This window comes from Cervus elaphus, chromosome 18 (genome assembly GCF_910594005.1).
Source record: "Cervus elaphus chromosome 18, mCerEla1.1, whole genome shotgun sequence".
Classification (NCBI taxonomy): Eukaryota; Metazoa; Chordata; class Mammalia; order Artiodactyla; family Cervidae; genus Cervus; species Cervus elaphus.
In genome coordinates, this window is record NC_057832.1 from 20,042,752 (window position 1) to 20,063,944 (window position 21,193).

The 21,193-nt window shown below is 42.9% G+C and overlaps 2 protein-coding genes across 6 annotated transcripts in view; one reads left to right on the top strand and one right to left on the bottom strand.

Annotated features, from left to right (window-relative positions):
* ANKIB1 (ankyrin repeat and IBR domain containing 1) overlaps window positions 1-4,016 on the top strand; it is a 150,099-nt gene extending 146,083 nt beyond the window's left edge. For all 5 annotated transcript variants that reach the window (XM_043872898.1, XM_043872899.1, XM_043872897.1 and 2 more), the window contains 2 exons: window positions 364-497; window positions 850-4,016. In XM_043872898.1, the coding sequence (XP_043728833.1) occupies window positions 364-497; window positions 850-1,587 (872 nt within the window). In that variant the 3' untranslated portion in view covers window positions 1,588-4,016. The remainder of the gene's footprint in view (window positions 1-363; window positions 498-849) is intronic.
* A 6,884-nt stretch (window positions 4,017-10,900) lies between these two features.
* Window positions 10,901-21,193, bottom strand: part of LOC122674509 (protein lifeguard 2-like) — a 28,133-nt gene continuing 17,840 nt past the window's right edge. Inside the window, exons 6-10 of the mRNA XM_043872909.1 lie at window positions 20,510-20,547; window positions 20,333-20,420; window positions 18,751-18,840; window positions 16,220-16,267; window positions 10,901-11,425 (exon numbers count right to left, since the gene is read on the bottom strand). Coding sequence (XP_043728844.1) covers window positions 11,273-11,425; window positions 16,220-16,267; window positions 18,751-18,840; window positions 20,333-20,420; window positions 20,510-20,547 — 417 coding nt within the window. The 3' untranslated portion in view covers window positions 10,901-11,272. The remainder of the gene's footprint in view (window positions 11,426-16,219; window positions 16,268-18,750; window positions 18,841-20,332; window positions 20,421-20,509; window positions 20,548-21,193) is intronic.

Below are 21,193 nucleotides of genomic sequence, written 5' to 3' on the forward strand. Positions count from 1 at the left end.
AAGATTAGCTTTGGGGGCTATTGTAACTTGCAAATTCTTTAGTTTTAAGAACTCTGAAAACTAAAACACCTTTCTTGTTGCCTAAGGGGAAGAAAACGAACACTTGGTAGCACTTGCCTTTGTGAATAGAACTATGTATAATCTAAATAAACTTGTAAAGACCGATCATGAATTTGAAATAATTGTATTAGATATATATTGTTGCCTGTGGTGAGACAATATGGATGAAAAGTCTCTGAAAGATGACGTGAACTTGTGACCCCGGGTTTTCACCACCACTCAAAGAGAAGTCGTTGATTTAGTTAAAAAGATGCGTGAGACCTGATGTGACCAAACTCTCTGGCGCCGCTTGCTTTGAAACAGATCTCCCTGACGGTGGCGGAGGCCGCAGGCCGGGCGCCTCCGTGGTGAGCTCTGCGTCCATGAGCGCGCTGCACACCTCCTCCCTGCGGGACTACACGCCTGCCAGTCGCTCCGAGAACCAGGACTCCCTTCAGGTAGCCTTGCTGCGCGGCTTCATTGCCCCTGCCTTCTGCTGTTTCTCCCTTGAGCCTGGCTTCCTACTTTTACTTTTGTTGCTCTCCTTTTTCTCCCTTCCCTTCCACAATCTTTGCTTCAGAGCTGTACTACAGGGAAAGATTTTTCTATTTCAGATTTACTCTTAAGTAATTTATTTTCCCATGATCATGGGCAAGGAGAAAATTAAGATTCTAGTAGGTCAAAAAGTTCTTCTGTATAAATAGAGGTACTGTTAATTATCTGTTTGGTAAAAGAACAGTGGCAGACCTCACTGGGTTCAGTCATTTTTCCTTTTAAATTTTGAAGTAGTTTTACTTTCTGTTGCCTCAGGCTCTGAGTTCCTTGGATGAAGATGATCCCAATATACTTCTTGCAATACAGTTATCTCTGCAAGAATCTGGGCTGGCCATCGATGAAGAAAGTACAGACTTTCTCAGTAACGAAGCGTCCTTAGGAGCAATAGGTACCTCTTTACCTTCCAGACTGGACTCCGTCCCCAGGAACACAGATAGCCCTCGAGCCGCGTTGAGCAGCTCTGAGCTGTTGGAACTTGGTGACAGCCTCATGAGACTAGGAGCAGAAAGAGACCCATTTTCAACTGACACCCTGAGTTCCCACCCTCCCAGTGAGGCGAGAAGTGAATTCTTCCCCTCATCCAGTGACCCTGACTCAGCCAGCCAGGACGCCAACATCAATGACAATCTTCTTGGCAATATCATGGCTTGGTTTCATGACATGAACCCTCAAAGTATTGCTCTGATTCCTCCAGCAGCTACAGAAATCAGTGCAGATTCTCAGCTCCCCTGTGTCAAAGACGAGTCAGAAGCTGTGAGGGATGTGGAACTGATACCTCCAGAAGATTCAGTGTTTGAAGATGCTGCGATCAGTGAAGGGAGAGGAACCCAAAGAGAAGAAAATCCTTTGGAGGGAAATATTCTGGCTGGGGAAGCAGCATCTCGAGCTGGCAACAGTGGTAATGAGGCTGCCAGCAAGGGGGATGGTTCCGATGTTCCCAGTCAGACACCTCAGACCTCAAGTGACTGGCCTGAACAAGTACACTTAGTATGAACTGCACATCTCGGGGCTCTAGTGAATGCAGGTACAGATGGTATGCTAGAGGAGTATGCTTTATAGAGACTTGATCCACTTAATTTCAACTAATTATAAACCACTGACATTAGGATTAAATATGAAGGAGTTCCCTTGAATGGCATAGCTTCATTTCTATTTTAACCTGACAGGGGATTTCTTCTGTATTTAATTGGATAGCTTTTCCCCTTTATGCTGACAGACAGAAGAGCAGGAGAGAGCAACACAAATGGAATAAATAGCTTAGATTCCACATTCGAAGAAAGTGCAGTCCTCTCTTTAGGTCAGCAGTACTTAAATTGAACATTAAATGAAAGGCTTACTCTCTAATCCTTGGGTGGTTTTTCCTTTAAAAAAGAAAAAACTGAAAGTTTTCTTCATTTCAGAAGTTATTTTGGACAGATCTAATAACATTTCATTCCTCCATCTCTCTGTGCTCTTCTGTAACTTTCCTTCTGCCTTCTTGTCTGAGCGGTGTGAATTGAGGTAGCCAGGGCTTCTCTTTAACACTGCATCTACCACGGTGTAATTAATTTTAATTTCACATGAATCAGAGATCTCTTTTCATGTCTATTTCCAGTCCACGTGTGCCAAACTGACTCGTGCGCTAGCAAGGCGTTCAGGTGTGCGGTGTCCAGAGGGCTTCCAAGCAGTCTCAGCCTTCCTGGAGGTAACCGGTGCCACTCGGTAGCAGTGCTGTTCCGGAATTTAATGGGCTTTTGTTGCCATGGAGACTGCATTTAAATAAATGTAGCCTGTAGCTTAAGTTAACGAAATCTAATGCTGCTGTTCAAAACAGTTTATTTTAATATTAAAATACAGTTGATTAGCAACAGCGGTGCTGTATTTTAAGAGACACTTTATTGGAAGTGCAATCATAGTTCTTTGTTTTCACAATTTTACAGTGCATTCTAATTACTAATGGGTGCAATTACTTTTAATGGTAAGTGTTTTATAAAATAGAAAAAAAAGTGGAGTTTTCATGAGTTATAGTAAATCCCACAATTATTAAAAAAAAAAAAAAAACTCAGTAAAGCATCCTGCGCAACATGTTACCGTGCCTTTGCCTCACCTCAATGGGTAGTTGCCAGTCAAGTAAGTAATTCCAACTTCAATGTCTCTTCTGAAGTAACTATGCTGTATGGATTGCAAAGACCTCCATAAAACCACCCATGGCCTTGCCTTTACAGTAAATATAACAACTAAATGTCCAATCGGTTTGTTTGACTAAATCGCAAATGCTGACGTGTTTGTTCTATTGCACAATACTCATTTGCTGTGTGATTACTGTTTAGTGTTGAAAAAAATCAACTTCCTAGTTATCAGTGTCTTACTGTGAAGAAAATGCTGGTCTTAGTTGTAATTAAGATACAGTGGTACAGTGTGTAATTAAAACTAGAATAAACTGTTGGAATGGCTGTTTTACTTACATATTATGAAAACTAGCATAACATAAGCAAAGTAGATATGCAACACTCTATTTAATGTTTTGCCAGATTCTTATCCGAAATCTACAGTTACCAAAATTCTAGTACCAAGTTTGTACAGGCAAGTCCTGGGCTGGGTGAAAGGTTTATGTTAGTATTAATATCCACATGAGCTGTAATTAACGATTTTTGATTACTTTTTGTTCCCAAACCCTGCTTTTGAAATTTCCTTGTACTTCGAATCGTATGGCTCAGACATTATATTAGAGTATTTAATATTCCCCTGTTCCCTTAGGATAAACTGTGTAGGAATTGCTCCTGTGCCATGGATATCGGAAGTCCACATTGGTTTTTATTTCCCCAGCTATCAGAAACATTGATTGATATCAATCCCTATTAAAATTAGTTGGGGAAAATACTACCTTTATCTACAGTGTATTACTGTATATGAAACTGAAATAGTCCATTAAAGGATTTTTTTTACAAATTTATTTTAGATTGAAATATCAACACCAGTCGGTTTTTAGGTCAAGCTGTAGCTTTTCAGTAGGAGGAGTCTGTGTCGCGTTGAGGCGGCTTGAGCGCCGCGGTGCAGTGAGGAAGAGCGCCGTGTGCCGCAGTGTGGTCGGGGCTTCTGGGTCCACACTCTTGTGCAGTTCCCTGTGTTTCTGTGGTCTCTCCTGAGCATGAAAACCATCAGTATCCAATTTGTATTTCCTTGGTACATATTTTAAAAACACAGTCACTGACTTTACGATTCAGAAATAAAGTTTGGCAAAGCCTATTTTGTAAACAAGTTAATTTTATAATGTAAGAAAAAATTACTCTAACCTTGACTTGTTATTTGCACTTTCATAGTCTATACTTGATACATTCCCACTTTATATACAGTAGGATTCTACAAACGTGTAGATGTTTGGCCAAATGAATGCTGTTAATAATATGTAAAATTCTTTGATTAAACATTTATTACTTAAACTACTTCACTTTTGTCTCATTATAGACTTTGTTTAACCAAGTCAGGAAGCTAATCTTCTTCACATTAAATTCCCTCTAATTGATGGGGTTAATTTGGTTCTTACATGTAATAGATTAATTCCTAATATTTTTTATACTAGCCCACTTACTGAGCATTTTATATCCCAGAGATAAGCCTAAAACTTTGCATGATAATGTGTTAAAACATTGTGACTTCAGCACTCATTATTTTTAATCACTGTAACTTTCAAAAGAAAACTTATGGTTTTTCCTTGAAGTCTCTAATAGACATGGAAAAAGAATTTTAAGGTGGTTTGTGAAATTGCCTAGGATAGGAAAATTTTTTTATGCCATATGAATAGAAATGCCTGCTTCTCAATCATTTTATTGTTCTTTCCCATCTAAGTAATTACAGCAGCCCCCGGCATCTGAACTTCAGTGCTCAGGCACAAGTGCCAGACCCCCAGCTGACGCGGCATAAGATGTGCCCGTGGTAACCTCTGAGAGTCGTTTTACTTGTGCCTGTCAGTTTGTGGATCCCAAGCTTAACTCCAATGTCCGTATGCTGAATTATTCTTTAAATGTTGTTTATTACAGCCACTGATCTCATTTCTGTTCCCTTTTTAGTCCTTGGATCATGTTGCTTAACCGTTAATGACATTAAAATCTGGTGGCTCGGTGGTAAAGAATCCCCATGCCAGTGCAGGAGTAATTTCTTGGGTTCGATTAATGGGTTCGATCCCTGGGTTGGGAAGATCCTCTGGAGGAGGACATGGCAACCCACTCCAGTATTCTTGCCTGGAGAATCCCTTGGACAGAGGAGCCTGGTGGGCTACAGTACAGAGTCACAAAGAGTCAGACTCGACTGAAGTGACATAGCGTGCACTGTGGCTTACTTGTTATGAAATTACAGCCTCAGACTTACTGAAATTTAGTCATAATTTTAAAAGTTACAGTTAGTAAATCACTAAAGAGTAAAATTTTAGAATCTAAATATTACATGATAATACAAATTTGGGTTTTTTCCTTTTTAAGGCTGAAATCAAACTCCATAGGAGAAAAGTGTTGATGTGCTTGGCTCTGGGGCTGAGTAGTAGTTGTATCTCAGCCCTGGGCTGTGGTTGTAATTACAAGGTTGTCTCCTAGCAACAGTATGTTACTGCCTTGTCAGTCATTATCCCCTTCTCTCCAGTAGATTTCTTTCTGGAAAGATGTATGTGATCTTTCTTCTAGGAACTGGGACTAGTCATGCTTAAAGAAAGATGGACCGGAACAGTTTCCTAAATTTAGCTCTCTGTTGCACTTAGGACTGACAAGTGGCTGACAAACTGCTGCTGCTGCTAAGTCACGTCAGTCGTGTCCGACTCTGTGCGACCCTGTGGACAGCAGCCCACCAGGCTCCCCCGTCCCTGGGATTCTCCAGGCAAGAACACTGGAGTAGGTTGCCATTTCCTTCTCTCGACCAACTGAGTGGTGGCCAAACTTTTGAAGAAATTATTCAGTCTTTAAAATCGTAACTTGAAAATATTCCTGATCAGGATATAGATGTCATCTCTTAGCCAGCCTAGCCTTCACAAGGCATCAGTTTACAGACAAGCTGGGAGAAAGATTCATGAGGAATAAACAGAATACTGTACAGAAAATGGTAGTTATGGGATGAGACAGTCCAGCTCTCCTGGGCCTCTGAAGTGCCTACACATCTTGCTGAGTGTGCCAAGACTGCAAGGCCTGATTAGGGCTTTGCCTGAGCCACTTCTCAGCATTTATATCGCTAGTAAGCCTGGGGACGAGAAGCAGGTTTGCTGTAAAAGTGTTGGATTCCTTGCACTCTGCTGGTCAGCTGTGACACAGACCGCTGCATGCTTGGCATTCATCCAGGCCCGCGGTGTTGCCTGTGGGAACTGACATAAATATGCTGACACTCCCTCTGCGTGCTGCACACCCTGAGTGGTAGAAATAGAGGCCTTTGCCTCTGAGCAAGGATCCTGTGTCTTCTGTCAGCACCCACAAAACTGACAGGCTGACTTACTGGGTGAAATCAAACCTCAGACCTGATTGTTTCAGCAGCAAGGATTGGAATGCTGACAGAGACACACTTTTCTGGAAGGTGAACCATTGGGCCAGGTTTGGGAATATTAGATTCCCTGGAATCAGTCTGGTAGTCAATGCTGTCACTCGAGATGAGTAAAGATGGGGGGAGGATAAGTGTTCCCACTGGCCTAGCTTTTACTGAACAGGAGTTGAGTTAATGTTTACAGGCTGAATGGTAGAAATAGGGTTGAAACAAACTGTCCGAATGTGCCTTGATTGTTGCTGACTCTGGCATGCAGAGAAGAAGGAATGTTTTCATGACAGGGCCAGCAGTTCCTGTGAGGGACAGAAGGTGCCGAGGACTACAGAGTTGTGCATGTGAAGAAGAAAGGAGCCCCTAGACTGTAGTTTGCTCTGATACCTGCAGGCATCACCACTGCCATAGGAGAGAGAGTTGTGCAGATCTTCAGGCACTGCCAGGGAGCAAGGGGTGGGGGAGCGGGGAAAGACCAAAACAATTCAGTTTCCCCCCCAGCAGCCTACCTCCCCCACCCCTGGCTTCCTTACCCTCTCAGCTAAGGGACAAGGTGATGTGGCATCCATTTGCCACCTTTTGTTATATGGCTCCTGACTCATGCAGTTTAGACTCTTCAGCTCGGAAAAGGGCGTTTCTCCTTAGTGGAGAAGGGAGGCTTCCCTTTGGCTGATTGACTGTCACGCTGCTCCCAGCTCTGAAGGTCTAATGGGATTGACGTGTTATGCACCCACAGGTCCTGTCTAAGTGTCAGCGGGGCTGTTCTTGTTTAGGGACTGCTACCTGCCTCAAGGTGAGAGTGGGGCCTGAGTCCCTCCCCGTTCTGCTGCTTTGTCTCTCTGGTGGTCCAGCTGTTTCAGTACGATAAAGTCCAGCAAGAGAAAGGGAAATCACTCCTTTTGTTAAAGACTTGGTAGCAGCCCAAGCACTCAAGCCATTTCCCAGCAAGACATTGCAGCCTGCCTGACCCAGCCACCCGGTACTCCAGTTGGCTCCTAGGCTCTTCTTGAAACTGAAGCCTGACCCCTGGAGGCCTTGGGAGTCACTGATGTGACATCTCCACTTTGGGGTGGGTTGCCTGGCAACCAACGGGGACCCAACAGGCCTTGCAAGTCAAACAAATGGTAAGTTAGCATAGCCAGCCTCCTGCTGCAACAAGTATTTTGACTACATGAAAAATCAGTCGCTATCTTTGGGGGGATATTTTGTGTATATCTTCACTTCCTAAAGAAAAGCCACTGGCTTCGTCAGGGGTCTCAGTCCGCAGAATGCCTGGGTTTGGTTCAGTTGTTTATTAGCAACTTTAGGAAAGCCCAGCAATATTTTCCTATAGCTATAAATAATTCTGAAATTGTGAAGTATTCTAAAAATATGGCAAGGCAAAGGAACTGAAACAGCTAAAACTATTTTGGAAAAGAAAAAGTGGGAAAAGTCATTCTACCCATTTTCAAAACTACAGTAATCAAAACTGATCCTGATAGGGGGATAGACACATACATTGATAGAACAGAGAATCAAAAATAGTCTCCTTCCCACATCATCAACTGATTTTGACAAATGTACAACAATGCTACAACAGAGGAGGGACAGTGATACTAAATAAGGCAGTCAAAAATATGAATCACTAAACCGCACACTATACAAAACTTGAACTAGATCGTAGATAATACAAAACTCTTGAAAAAACTTCAGAAAAAATAACAATATGTTCTAGATTAAGCAAAGGATCTTACACTTGGTACCAAAAGCATGAGCCATAAAAGGAAAAATTTATAAATTGGACTTAATCAAAATTTATAGCTTTGTTCTGCAAAAGACCTTATGAAGAAGATGAAAAGTCAAGCTACAGACTGGGAGGAAATGTTTGCAAACCACATATCGAGAATATATAAAGAACTCTCTAAACAGTAAAAAGATAATCCAATATAAAATGGAAAAAAGACATTTCAGCCAAGAAGATGTTTAGCTAACAAATAAGCACCTGAAAAAAATGTTTAACATCTCTACCCAGTAGGAAATGCATGTTTAAACCATAGTAAGACACGCTACTGGAGAAGGGAATGGCAACCCACTCCAGTATTCTTGCCTGGAGAACTCCATGTTCAGACAAGCCCGGCGAGGTACAGTCTGTGGGGTCGCAGAGTCAGACACAACCGAGGGGTTAACACAAGGCAGACTAAACACGTACCAGGATGGCTAAAATGATTAGCAGTATCACCAAATGCTGCCAGGGATGCCACTGGGTCACTCATACACTGCCTGTGGGGACGTAAAGCAGGACAGCCTCCCTGGGAAATAGCTGAAGAGTTTTGCTAAAAACTAACTACACTAACCATATGACCAAGCATTTGCGCTCTTGGATATTGATAACAGAGAAGTAAAAATTTAGGTCCATAAAACCTGTACACAATTGTTCATAGCAGCTTGATGCCAAACACTGAAGTCCACCAAAATGTCCTATAGTAACATCATGATTTACTGCAGTAAATGGAATATTTAAGGGGTGAACTAGTGACACAGCTTGTAACAACTTGAATGGATCTCAGGGGCGTTCTGAGTGAAAATCATCTCAGCATGTCACACACTGTGTGGTTTCATCCATTTGCCATTTTTAAATGACAGAATAATATAGATGGAAACAAATCGGCGGTTACCATGAGTTAGGGATGTTGGAGGGGAAGGGAGCTATGTGTGTGACTATAAAGGGATAGAAAAGAGGACATCTTTGTGGTGATGGAACAGTCTGTATCTTGGTTACAATAGGGGCTACATGCGTTTACATGTGGTAAAATGACAACTATACATACATACTGTACCCAGTGTGAGTTGACTGGTTTTGATATTGTACATTATGTAAGAGGTAACCACTAGGGGGCAAGAGTACTCTCTCTGAAGTACCTTTGCGACTTCGTGTAAATCTATAATTATTTCAAAATAAAATTTTAAAAATGTAAAAGGAAGCAGGCTAAATTTGGTGTGTGTTGTACGTTTGCTGACCCCTGCTTTAGCACAACAATCAGATAAACGTTACCTTAGTGCATTATGAGTTATCAAAGTGCTACAACTTGCAAACCATTGATGATTTTACATTTTCAGCAGTTGATTCGTTTCAAGGACTTTGATTAAGCAAAAGATACCGAAACTGCCAACATTTGTGTCAAATACATGGCATGGCATTTGGGCCATTGACATTCTTTAAGTGACATACCACTGTTAAAAATGCCATGGCTAACAGCATACTAGCCTTTAACATGAGTAGTTTCACCAGGGTCTATTTGTGTATGATAGATTTGCTCAGCAAACCACGCCCAAAGGTAAATGAAGGAATACCCATTTGGGATAACACAAAGAACAAAATCTAAAAGTAAATTATAGGCCCAGCATTTGTGAGCATTATGAAAGTATAACCTAAATTTTTCTATGGATTCTTTTTCTTTAAGCTTCCATTGCCCCATTCTGGACACCTTGGGTTGACTTTACAGATGTGCTACCCATCACGGAATTTGGGACCACTTCTGACAGATTTTCAAATCATGGACTGTCTTCTCAAAAGATGAATTTCTATCCTTGAGAACAAAGTAATCTGCTCATTTCATAGACTGACCCTAAAAGGTATGTCTTGCTCAGAGTCCTTATGAAATGCAGAAGTCAAAAGTGTGTCATAGAAGTGTTAGAATCTCTTTTAATTGAGTCATCACTGGGTCACCCCACCAGGGGCTTCCCTGGTGCCTCAGCTGGTAAAGAGTCCGCCTGCAGTGCAGGAGACCTGGGTTTGATCCCTGGGTTGGGAAGATCCCCTGCAGGAGGGCATGGCAACCCACTCCAGTATTCTTGCCTGGAAAACCCCAGTGGACACAAGAGCGTGGCTGTCCACGGGGTCGCAACGAGTCAGACACGACTAAGCGACCATCAGTCTAAATAGAGTATAGTGACAGACTTCCATGTGATGGCACATAGAGCAGAGTCAGAGTGGACTGTGCTGGGAGCATTGCTGAGGCAACAGAAATGCCTAATGTGGTGTGGGGACAGCAGAAATGTCAATGGAGAAATAAACTGACCAGGTGTCCCTATGACATGCAGGAAGGTTGTCTTGATGCCAAAAGAATATGCAAACCTCAGGCTTCCCAGGGGAATTTGCTTTCTCGTGTGGAGGTAGTTCCCCATGACTTAGGCAGGTGTATGGGCACGTGGTGGTATTTGTTGAGACAGCCCTACCCAGGAGCTTTACAGCGTCCTAGATTTTTTTTTTGCTGGGTGGCTGTGAAGTCCCTTTCTCTGCTACTTGCTCACATTTCAAAGGTTACATCCATCTTCAGGACTTTGCTGGTAATAAGAGAGTACAAACACTATATAACGAAATTCTACCACAGGAGTGGAGATATGGCTAATTTGAAACAGGTAATCAAATTCAGGTAGGTGTAAGTGACTATAGTGCTTTTTACTTACGCCCATATGTCCTATCTGAGATCTGTATGTTCAGTTAAATCTAGAAAGAAAGCTCCATGATAAATCTAGAGAGACTAGAAGATGTCATCTGATTTCCCCATCCTATCCCCCGCACAATCCATCCGTGCTAGAAATGGCCCCTGCTTATCTTCCTGCCAGACACTGAAGTAGTTCAGCCCTCAGAGGTTGGCCTGGGAGCAAACAGATATTTGTTTCAGACAGAAATAAAGAGATCTATCAAGATAGAATTTACTTCTCCAGTCTGACTTGAATCCAAGAGAAAGGCAGAATTCTTTGGTTCACCTTACTCTCAAGTCAGATGGCAAAATATTCCCACCAAATATCCATATCAAGAGAAGAGAATGTAGTAAATATAGGTTTCTGTAATCAGTTTTATTCATGTAGGGACACTGTTTACAGTTTTAAGTAGTACCTGGAAAACTTCAACAAAGTAATGAGCATCTTACAAATGTTTGTAAGTATGTAGTTATGTATTCATCTTTTAAATTTACAAAAATCAGAAAATGTCCACCAGAAAGTTTTGTAACCTAACAGTGGAACTAAATATATATATATATATAACAGCTATAGCTACCGTCTACCAAATGCTTGCTTTCATTTGACAAGAAAAAAGGTATTTTAAAAATTATTTTATAAAATAGAGGGGCTTATGGAGTGGTAACCTCTGCAGTCTTCACAGCCGTCCCTCCTTCCCTCTCTTCAGCATGAGCCAGCCTTGCCCATGTGACTACCGTCCCATTCCAATCAGTCGCAAAATAAAAAGGAAAAGGTTGATTATGTCCATGTAGATGTTCAGGGCAGCAAAAACATACTCTTCAGGGTCCAGGTTAGAATGATGATGGTGCCCTCCCACCATCAGCTGCACATCCATCACCAAGTACTTAAAGAAAAGAAAGAAGAATTAGCTACTTAAACTGTACATTTTGATCAAAGAAGTGTCCTGAGATTACCTGGAAAGTATTTTACCATCAGTAAATATATCACTAACAGTAAACGTGTAGCTAGAGATGTTATTCTTACAGCCTCAATCATTCACAATCTCCCCAGGTTGGTGCTCTATCTATTAAAGCAAGTGCTTCACTCTCCTGAAGCCAGTGGGACCAAATCTGTGAGCCTTCCTTTCCTTCCAAGTCCAGAAACCTCTGTGCCTCTGGTCAGTGACGTGACCAGGTGGGCTGATTGGACACAGAGAGAAACTACAAAATGCCCTGTGTTTGTGACTTTCTAGCATGTTCCCACTGAAAACAAAGAAGGAAGAGACAGATGGTTCCCTGATACTGACATTGCCCACAGCAGCAGTTCTGGACTCTCCTTTGGGTGATAGCATTTTTCAAAGCTTGACATGGGAGATGGCTTGTGATGATGTCAGTATTTCCAAAATAGAATGAGGAGAAGATTTATGTATGGTTAAATAACCCCCAAATAGACGTTTTAGCTCAGCTGTGGTAGGTAAAATTACAAGCTTCTTAAACATCAAGAAGAAAGTCGGAGAGCCTCTCACCCTTGCGTTTGTTGCAAAGTCAGCAAATGTGGGCAGCGCAAGTGCATGAGAGGGAGGGAGGGCACACAAGCGGCTCCCCGGGCCTTTATATCCAGACTGCGGGCTCAGAGTCCAGTGCCGTGAGGCGGCAGGGCAATCTTAGCACCACAGGGAGTTCCTGGGGTTTTAAAGATTCTTAAAAATAATCCATTTTAGAACAACACCCACTACTGTGAAACCCATCCCAAGTAGTTCAGGTTATCAGCTCTTCCTGGGTCGTGGTTCCCACTCAGGCTTCTAAGAATGAACAGGGGAGGAGGAAAAAAGAACAGGAGGAAAAGGAAGAATTGGGCACCTTCTAGGTAGCCTCTTATCCGTTCATGATAGACATCATCTCATATAAAGTGGGAACGACTTAGTTGAAGCAGGTGAGATGAACCGAGCCTCCAAGAAGGGAAGATCACTCTGTGGCAAGTGGTAGAGAAGGGAGTCAAACCCGAGGCTGGGGTTGCCAAGGCAGCTCCCTCGCCTGGACCACTGAGTCTCATCCCACTTATCCTCCCCCTCCCAATGTCTGATGCCAGCAACTTTGTGCAGAAAAAAACTAGAATGAACCAACCACTCCAGTTTGCCCAGGGACTTCATGTGTCTTCAGTAACCCCTCCCTCCCAGGCAAACCAGGACAGTTGGTCATCCTTAGAAAAAGGCCTCCAGCAGCTGAGCTTCCAGCCTTGCCCCTAGCCTCCATCTGTCCCCCCAGGGTCCTAACTTCTATGGAAAAGTGCTTTTCTTTCTCTCTCCCCTCCAAGAACTGCTGACTTTATCTTATCTCTTCTAAGAGAGATGATGACTGCTGATCATGTCATGTGTCGGTAGTGAGGAGTGCAGAGTGCGCCTCCCTGGTGAGGGTGTGTGTTTGAAGGCAGACAGGGAAGTGGGAGAGTCAAGTGAGCTGGCATCAAGCTGTCTGCCCCCGGGCCCCAGGGAAAGAGGACTCAGGGCACCATGCCAGAGGCAGCCAGCTCCAAGGGAAGCCCTGGTCAAGGTCTGAAGCCCCAGGAACATTTAAGGGTTCAATGACCAATCATAATAAGGTTGTAGGATACGCAGTTACTACACAACAGCCAACTGATTTCCTATATGCCAGCAATGAATAAGTGAAACTGGAGATTAAAAACACAAAAACATTTCCACTGGCGTCCAAAACAAATTAAATACTTAGATATAAATCTAACAAAATACGGACAAGAACTGTATGAGGAAAACAATGAAGCTCTGATGAATGAGATTAGGGAAGAAATCAATGGAGAGACATTCCATGTTCATGGATAGACTCAATATTGTCAAATAGCAGTTGTTCCCAACTTCATCTATAGATTCCACACAACCCCAGTCAAAACCCTAGCAAGTTATTTTGTGGATATTGACAGACCGCTGCTAAAATTGATATGGGGAGACGAAAGACACAGAACAACCAACATAATAGTGGAGGAGAGCAGAGTTGGGAGGACTGATGCTACCAGGCAACAACATTTACTATAAAGTTGTAATCAAGACAGAATGGTCTTAGCAGAAAGGCTTAACAAATACATAGATCAGCAGAACAGAATAAAGAGCAAAGGCAACATTAGTCTCTTCAACAGATGGTGCTGAAACAACTGGGCATCTACATGCCAAAAAAAAAAAGGATCTAGACACAGATCTTAAACCTTTCACAAAATAGCTCATAACAGGGACTTCCACTGCAGGAGGTGCAGAATCAATCCCTGCTCCAGATCCTGCATACCACGCACCATGGTCAAAAAATTAAATAAATAAATTTTTAAAATAATGAATAATAGACTTATATGTAAAACATATAACTCCTAGAATATGACATAGGAGAGAATCTAGATGACCTGTGGTATGGTGATGGTTTCTTAGATATGACACTAAAAAGTATTATCTATTAAAGAAGTAATGGATAAATTAGACTTCATTAAAATTAATATAATATTTTCTGCTCTGTGAAAGATAATGTGAAGAGAGTGATAATTAATACAAGCTACAAACTGAGAGAAATTATTTGCAAGAGAACATAAAGGACTGGTACCCTAAATATACAAAGAACTCTTAAAACTCAACAGTAAGAAAACAAACAACTTGATTACAAAATGGGCCAAAGAACTTAATAGCTGCTGCTGCTGCTGCTGCTAAGTCGCTTCAGTCGTGTCCGACCCTGTGCGACCCCATAGACGGCAGCCCACCAGGCTCCCCCGTCCCTGGGATTCTCCAGGCAAGAACACTGGAGTGGGTTGCCATTTCCTTCTCCAATGCATGAAAGTGAAAAGTGAAAGTGAAGTCGCTCAGTCCTGTCCGACTCTTCGAGACCCCATAGACTGCAGTCTACCAGGCTCTTCCATCCATGGGATTTTCCAGGCAAGAGTACTGGAGTGGGGTGCCATCGCCTTCTCCGAAAGAACTTAATAGACACCTCACCAAAGAAGTTATATAGGTGGCAAATAAGCATATGAAAAGGTGCCCTACATCTTATTGTCAACAGGAAAATGCAAATTAAAATAATAATAAGATACTACTATGCACCTATTAGAATGGCCAAAATCTGAAACACTGATAACCTCACATGCCGGTGAGGACATGGAGCAACAGGAACTCTCATATACTGCTAGTGGAGAATGCAAATATTACAACCACTTTGGAATACTGTCTTACAGAACTGAACATATTCTTACTGTATGATCCAGTAAATGTTCTCCTTGGAATCTTCCCAGAGGAGCTGAAATCATCTGTCCACACAAAAACCTGCACACGGATGTTTGTAGCAACTTTATTCATAATTGCCAAAATTTGAGAGCAAATAAGATGCCCCTCAGGAGATGAATGAATAAATTAATTGTGGTACATCCAGATGGTGGAATATTATTCAACATTAAAAAGAGATGAGCTACCAAGCCATGAGAAAACATGGAGGAATTTTAAGTGCACATGCTAATAAGTAAAAGAAGCCAATCTGAAAAGGCTTCATGCTGTATGATTCCTACTGTATGACATTCTGGAAAAGGCAAAACTTAGAAACAGTAAGATAATCTGATTAGTGGTTGCCAGGGGTTGGGGATGGGGAAGGGATCAATTTGGAGCAGCAAAGAGGATTTTTAGAGCAGTGAAAATACTCTGTATCGTATTACAGTGATGGGTACATATCATTATACATTTGTCCAAACCCGTAGAATGTAGAACACCAAAGAGTGAACCCTAATGTACGTGACTGTAATATATCAATGTAGGTTTGTTCATCACTTGTAGTGAATGTTACACTTTGGTGGCAGATATTGACATTGCGGATGGTGATGCTGGCATGGAGACTGGGAAATCTCTGTGTCTTCCTTTCAGTTTTCAGTTCAGTTCAGTTCAGTCACTCAGTCATGTCCGACTCTTTGCGACCCCATGAACCGCAGCACTCCAGGCCTCCCTGTCCATCACCAACTCCAAGAGTCCACCCAAACCCATATCCATTGTGTCGGTGATACCATCCAACCATCTCATCCTCTGTCATCCCCTTCTCCTCTTGCCTTCAATCTTTCCCAGCATCAGGGTCTTTTCAAATGAGTCAGCTCTCCGCATCAGGTGGCCAAAGTATTGGAGTTTCAGCTTCAACATCAGTCCCTCCAATGAACACCCAGGACTGATCTCCTTTAGGATGGACTGGTTGGATCTCCTTGCAGTCCAAGCGACTCTCAAGAGTCTTCTCCAACACCACAGTTTGAAAGCATCAATTCTTTGGCACTCAGCTTTCTTTATAGTCCAACTCTCACATCCATACATGACTACTGGAAAAACCATAGCCTTGACTAGACGGACCTTGGTTGGCAAACTAATGTCTCTGCTTTTTAATATGCTGTCTAGGTTGGTCATAACTTTCCTTCCAAGGAGCAAGTGTCTTTTAATTTCATGGCTGCAATCACCATCCACAGTGATTTTCAGTTTTACTGTGAACCTAAAGCTACTCCAAGAAGAATTATCTTTATAAAAAGTGAAAAGGAGAAGGAAGAGGATGAGAAGAAAGAAGGAGCAAGTCAGCGGGAGGGCTTTCCAGTGAATTACTGACTCCACTTGACTCCAGGACTAGGGGAGGTCTTAAGGCCCTGCCAATGCACATTCATATTCTTTATCAAAGAAAGGGAGAAATGAACTTACTAGTGAGAAGAGCACAGTTCCAAGTCCAGCATACAATAGATGCAACCACTGCAGAAAGAAAGGATACAACGTATGTTAGGAGCAAGATTGGGAACAACACAGGGGTCACTTAGGTCACTGCTGTTAGATAAGATGCTTAGAAAGTCAAAACTGTGAGGAAATTAATTTTTTTTAACATAGTCAGTCGACAGTATCAACTCAATTCCATTCAGCAAGCAAGTGAAAACTAGCCTTTATGTATATCAAGTAAGGGTCATCGAGCAAGTACTAAACATCTCATGCATAGTACGGCAAATGGGATATACTGAGTATGTCTCCTTTTTTGCCCCATCCACACAGCTCTTCTAGAAAAAGTGCCCTCCCCTCAGCTCAGGGAATATTGTGACCCTCACACAGCCTTGCTAGAGCTGATTGACAAGAGGTGGGAGATGCCACTCCGACAGCAGTGAATCTCTTGACTGACCAGGAACCTCTTACATGACCAGGATCAAAGAGATCCTCTGGGGCAGGTAGAAACCAGTTGTCATGATAGAGGGATCCAGGCAGCCATTGTGTGATTAGTTAGTGCTTTGCAAGCAGAGATGACCAAGAAAGGGAGGTGGGGTTTCCATTTCTGTGAAGTCTGGCTCCCCTTCCCAGCTAGAAGCTCCATGAGAGTCTCTGGGCCTTTGCCTTGAGCCCGTCTGAGTGGTATATGTCCCTTGCCACCAAAACAGCCCTGATCAGCGTATCTGACAAATGGATCTAAACGCTGCAGAAAAGCATAAGGAAGTGGTGTACATCATCTGAGGAACACCATGGCATTCACTCCTCAGGGTGAGAGAGCTGGTCTAGGAGAGATGGGGAACACTCTGCTAACCAGAGAAGGTTCTTGAGGAAAAAGAGAAAGCAGATGCCCGCGATACACTGTGTGAGGCACAGTGTTCCAGGCTGAGCTGGTGTGAGAACACAGCTGACGGCTGTAGTCCCCAGGATTCAGAACTGCCAGGGCCCAGCGGGCATGCATACGTAGGACACAGTTCTGTCAGTCTGCCATGTAATCATATGCAGAAGATTATATACGATTGGTATTTGTGACAGGAAATTTAGAATGGAAACTAGGGTTCGTGTATCTAGTAGGAAACACAGTTTCTCAACTGCTCCTGAGTGGCATGGTAAAGATGTAAGGAACCCACCCACCACATGAATATGTGTATTATTACTACAGTATCTGTGCCACCGTCAGTAACAATAAATGGAGAACTGTGGCCTTTAAAGACGTATCTATGATGTCTTTGAGTTTATCTCCAAAATCCAGGCAAAAATACTGATTCTATGTCTGAAGTCCATTTAGCAATGCCACTTGTTGCCGCAGAAATTCTTTAATTCAGCAGCAGGACCAAGTTGGCCTCAGGGCTTTAGACAGATGGTCCAGCTTTAGATGGTCCAGCTTTAGACCAGACCCAGGCTGGTCCTGTGAGCCTGGCTTCCAGCAAGGTCTCCATACAGGGGCCACTCCAGGCCCCTGCCAGTCTTGGGGCCAGACCTTCTCATTCTGCCTAGCCACTTGCACACCGGACTCAGTCCACGGACCGTGTGCGTGGTGGAAAGGGTGTGACCACCCGATCACACAGACCTCGCTCTAACCCCACTCCTACCATCTACTCCCTGGGTGCAGTGTGGAGTGTGAATTCTTTAATTTCTCTGAGCCTGTTTTCTATAAGATTAGATGAGATGTACTTGTCAGGAATGTTGTGACAGTTAACTTTGATGCCTTTGTGAAAAACATATAGGCCTATGTATGATATCTAGTAAGAAAGGATTGAATATAGTAAAGCAAAAAAAAAAAAAAAAAAAGAATGGAAGGAAGAAAGCTGGAATTGGAAAACAAGGAGCTTCCTCTAGGCTGCTGCTGTCAGAAGAGCAAGCCCATCCGGGCTTGCCCATCTCTGCACCCTCGTTCCTTCAGGCAGGCAGCACCATGTAGGGAAGCTGGAATCTGATCTGCCCTGTGGGTTGGTCACCTCCATGATCCTCTCGGGGGAGGACAGCTGTTGTCCTGGGTTGGAGTTCAGTCTTCATACCCAGACCTCCTGTCAGTGGTCCCCCCACCACACTGGTGTGGCAGGCGACCTCGGAGACCCCCAGCTATGGGGAGGGGCGTGTCATTGACCAGGGCCCTGGTGGCCATGCGGTGAGACCCACTGCAGTTTCCTTCCTGGGTCATGCTTTACCCTGTCAGTCACTGGTAGGGGGCAGCAGAGCCTTCCTGGGAGACCCAGGACCCCCCAATGGCCTTGCCAGAGCTTCCTTAGACGGCACCACATCCGGCAAGCTCCCCTCTTACTTCCCTCTCCTCCGCCTGGGCTCACGTGAGCTGCCATGCTTTGCCAGCTCTTGTCACGCCCACGCTGTTCTGTCACAGACATTTCTCCCACCAGTGTCCTTGCACGTTTCACCCATCTGGTGTCTGCTTCTGGACTAACCACTCAACCAGCACTTCACCTGATATCCTACCAGTCCTCTGGGGTTTTCAAGGAGGTCCCACTTACATATGATCGAATGAAGATTAAGAGAATTCCATAGATGATAAGTACGAAGAGTAAAACAAACAGCATTCCATTTAGCAAACTGAAATCCCACTGAGGAAACATAAAAAACACAAAAACAGTTCAATTATCATCCATAGGGATTTCAGGGTGTTTAGAGATGTATCTCATACCCCCTAGACAGAAACTGGCCCATTTGCTAACAATGTACCCTGGCTAATCCCGAGAACCATGGAAATCCATTAGCCCTACACACTGAAAAATGCTACCTAAAAGGTATTGTATTTCTTCAAGAGAGAGAAAAGGTAAGGTATGGATGAAATAACAGGAGCCACAAATTTGCAATCTTTGAAACTAGGTAATTGGCACGTGGGGGTTCATTAAAATATTCTATTTGTGTGTATCTTTATAAAATTTTCCCTAATAAAAAATGTACACTGAATAAGTGGGATGTAAATTTGTAAGTATAGTATGATCATAATCATTCATATTTTTAAAAGCATGTGCATAGAATACGTTAATGGCATTCAGTAGATGAAGATATTAACTGGGTACCTTTTTCACATCTGTATGTATCAATTTTAGTGTATATGTTTCAGTAGAAATATATATACTAAGCTTTCAAAAATTAATGATCCTTTTGTAAACCTAAAATTTATTAATGTGCTTTTATGAATCAATAACCAAATCAGCTTAGAGAAGATTAGCATTTTTAAAAGAAAGAGAAATATGCATCTTCTGACCTGAAAAAAATTGGATTAGGAAGCAAAAGAAGATCCTCGAATCCAATGTGTTTTCTTGCAAACATGTTTTCCTAGTTCATCTGTCTCCCTTATGTCACTCCCTGCCTTCAACTCACCAAGAGAATAAGGTACCAGGTCACCGAGCCTGGTTCTGGGGCTGGAAGCATCGTCAGCGCCTGGGAAGTGAAACAGCCCAGACCTTGTCTTCTCACAGGCCTGGCTCTCAGCAGCCTACGTTTCACTAGCTCTCCAGGTGGCTATGACGTCTGCCAAGAAAACTCGTCTAGAGCTGTGCTTTTAATATACATGGCTAATCAGCACTGGAAATAGAGCTACTTCAAACTGAGATGGCTGCAAGTAGAAAATACTGGCTTTGAATTTTAGTTTAAAAAAAAAGAATGTGAAATGACTACTTTTGTTCTACTGATTATATGTTGAAATAATAACCCTTCGTATATATTGGGTTAAATGAAATATATCATTAATTTTACCTGTTTCCCTTTACCTAAAATTTTTTCTGATGTGGAGCATCTGTTTAAGTCTTTATTGAATTTTGTTCCAGTATTGCTTCTGCTTTATGTTTTCTCTTTTGGCCGTGAGGCATGTGCGATCCCAGCTCCCTGACCAGAGATTGAACCCACACCCCCTGCACTCTTAACTCCTGGGCCTCCAGGGAAGTCCCTCTTACTTTTTTAGCACGGTCACTAGGACGAGTGCTCGGTGGAGGTGAGGCCCACAGGAAGCAGCCAGCCAGGGGGAGGAGAAAGCAGAATGGGTCAGCAGGGGCCGAGGAAGACAGTCACACACTGCCCATGACAGCAAGCTGCTTCAAAAATACGTACTTTTGTTTGAAGAGCAAATAAACTGAGTGATAGCGTCACCAGAGCAGTCACTCCTGTTGCCCATAACACTTCCTCGGCGTCATAGAAACTAAAACCAGAGACTGTGGTTATTGCTCACATAACATTAGAAGAACAGCACACACACACAAATGAAAAGAACGGGTATCAGAGACTTACACTGACACGGTTCCTAGCAGCAAACCTTGAAGAATTGTCTAAAAACAAAATTCACAATGAATCAGAAGGCTGCTTCCCAAGGCGCCAAATCCAGAAGAGCTGGTTGAGGTGTGTGTGTTCTGGAAGGTTAGAGGGAACTAGCAGGAATATGCATGATCTTAGCACACAAAGCTATAGGCTATGCCATATGGAAATAATGGAAATAAACATTTTCTTAATGTTCTCCCAGTCTTCTGACAAGAAAACTATTCTCATATGAGTAAAAAGTTCTTAGAATACAATAGTAACTTTCAATTCAACTTTCATATTCAGTGAGTTAAACATGTATTAATTAGGAATGTAGGAACCAAGGTATAAGCTTTATCTGTAGACCATACTGTCATTAATCAAATGGGACCATCCACACAAATCTTAACATTTTCTCAGAGCAGGATGTGCTATTTCTATTAACGCCACAGCAACTGTTTCAGTGCTGACCTTTCCCATAGTGCTTGGATGAGAACAAATGCTTCAACCCTCAGATGTGGGATGAGGATCGAGACCTCAATACCTGGGGGTGGGGCTGGAGGACACTTAGCTACAGAGCACGTGGCTGCACTGGTAGGTGCCAGTCCTCAGCCCTGAAGTGGGCTGCGTCGGGGCAGCATGGGGGCTGTATGGGGTCAGAGGGTTCCCTTGGTCCAA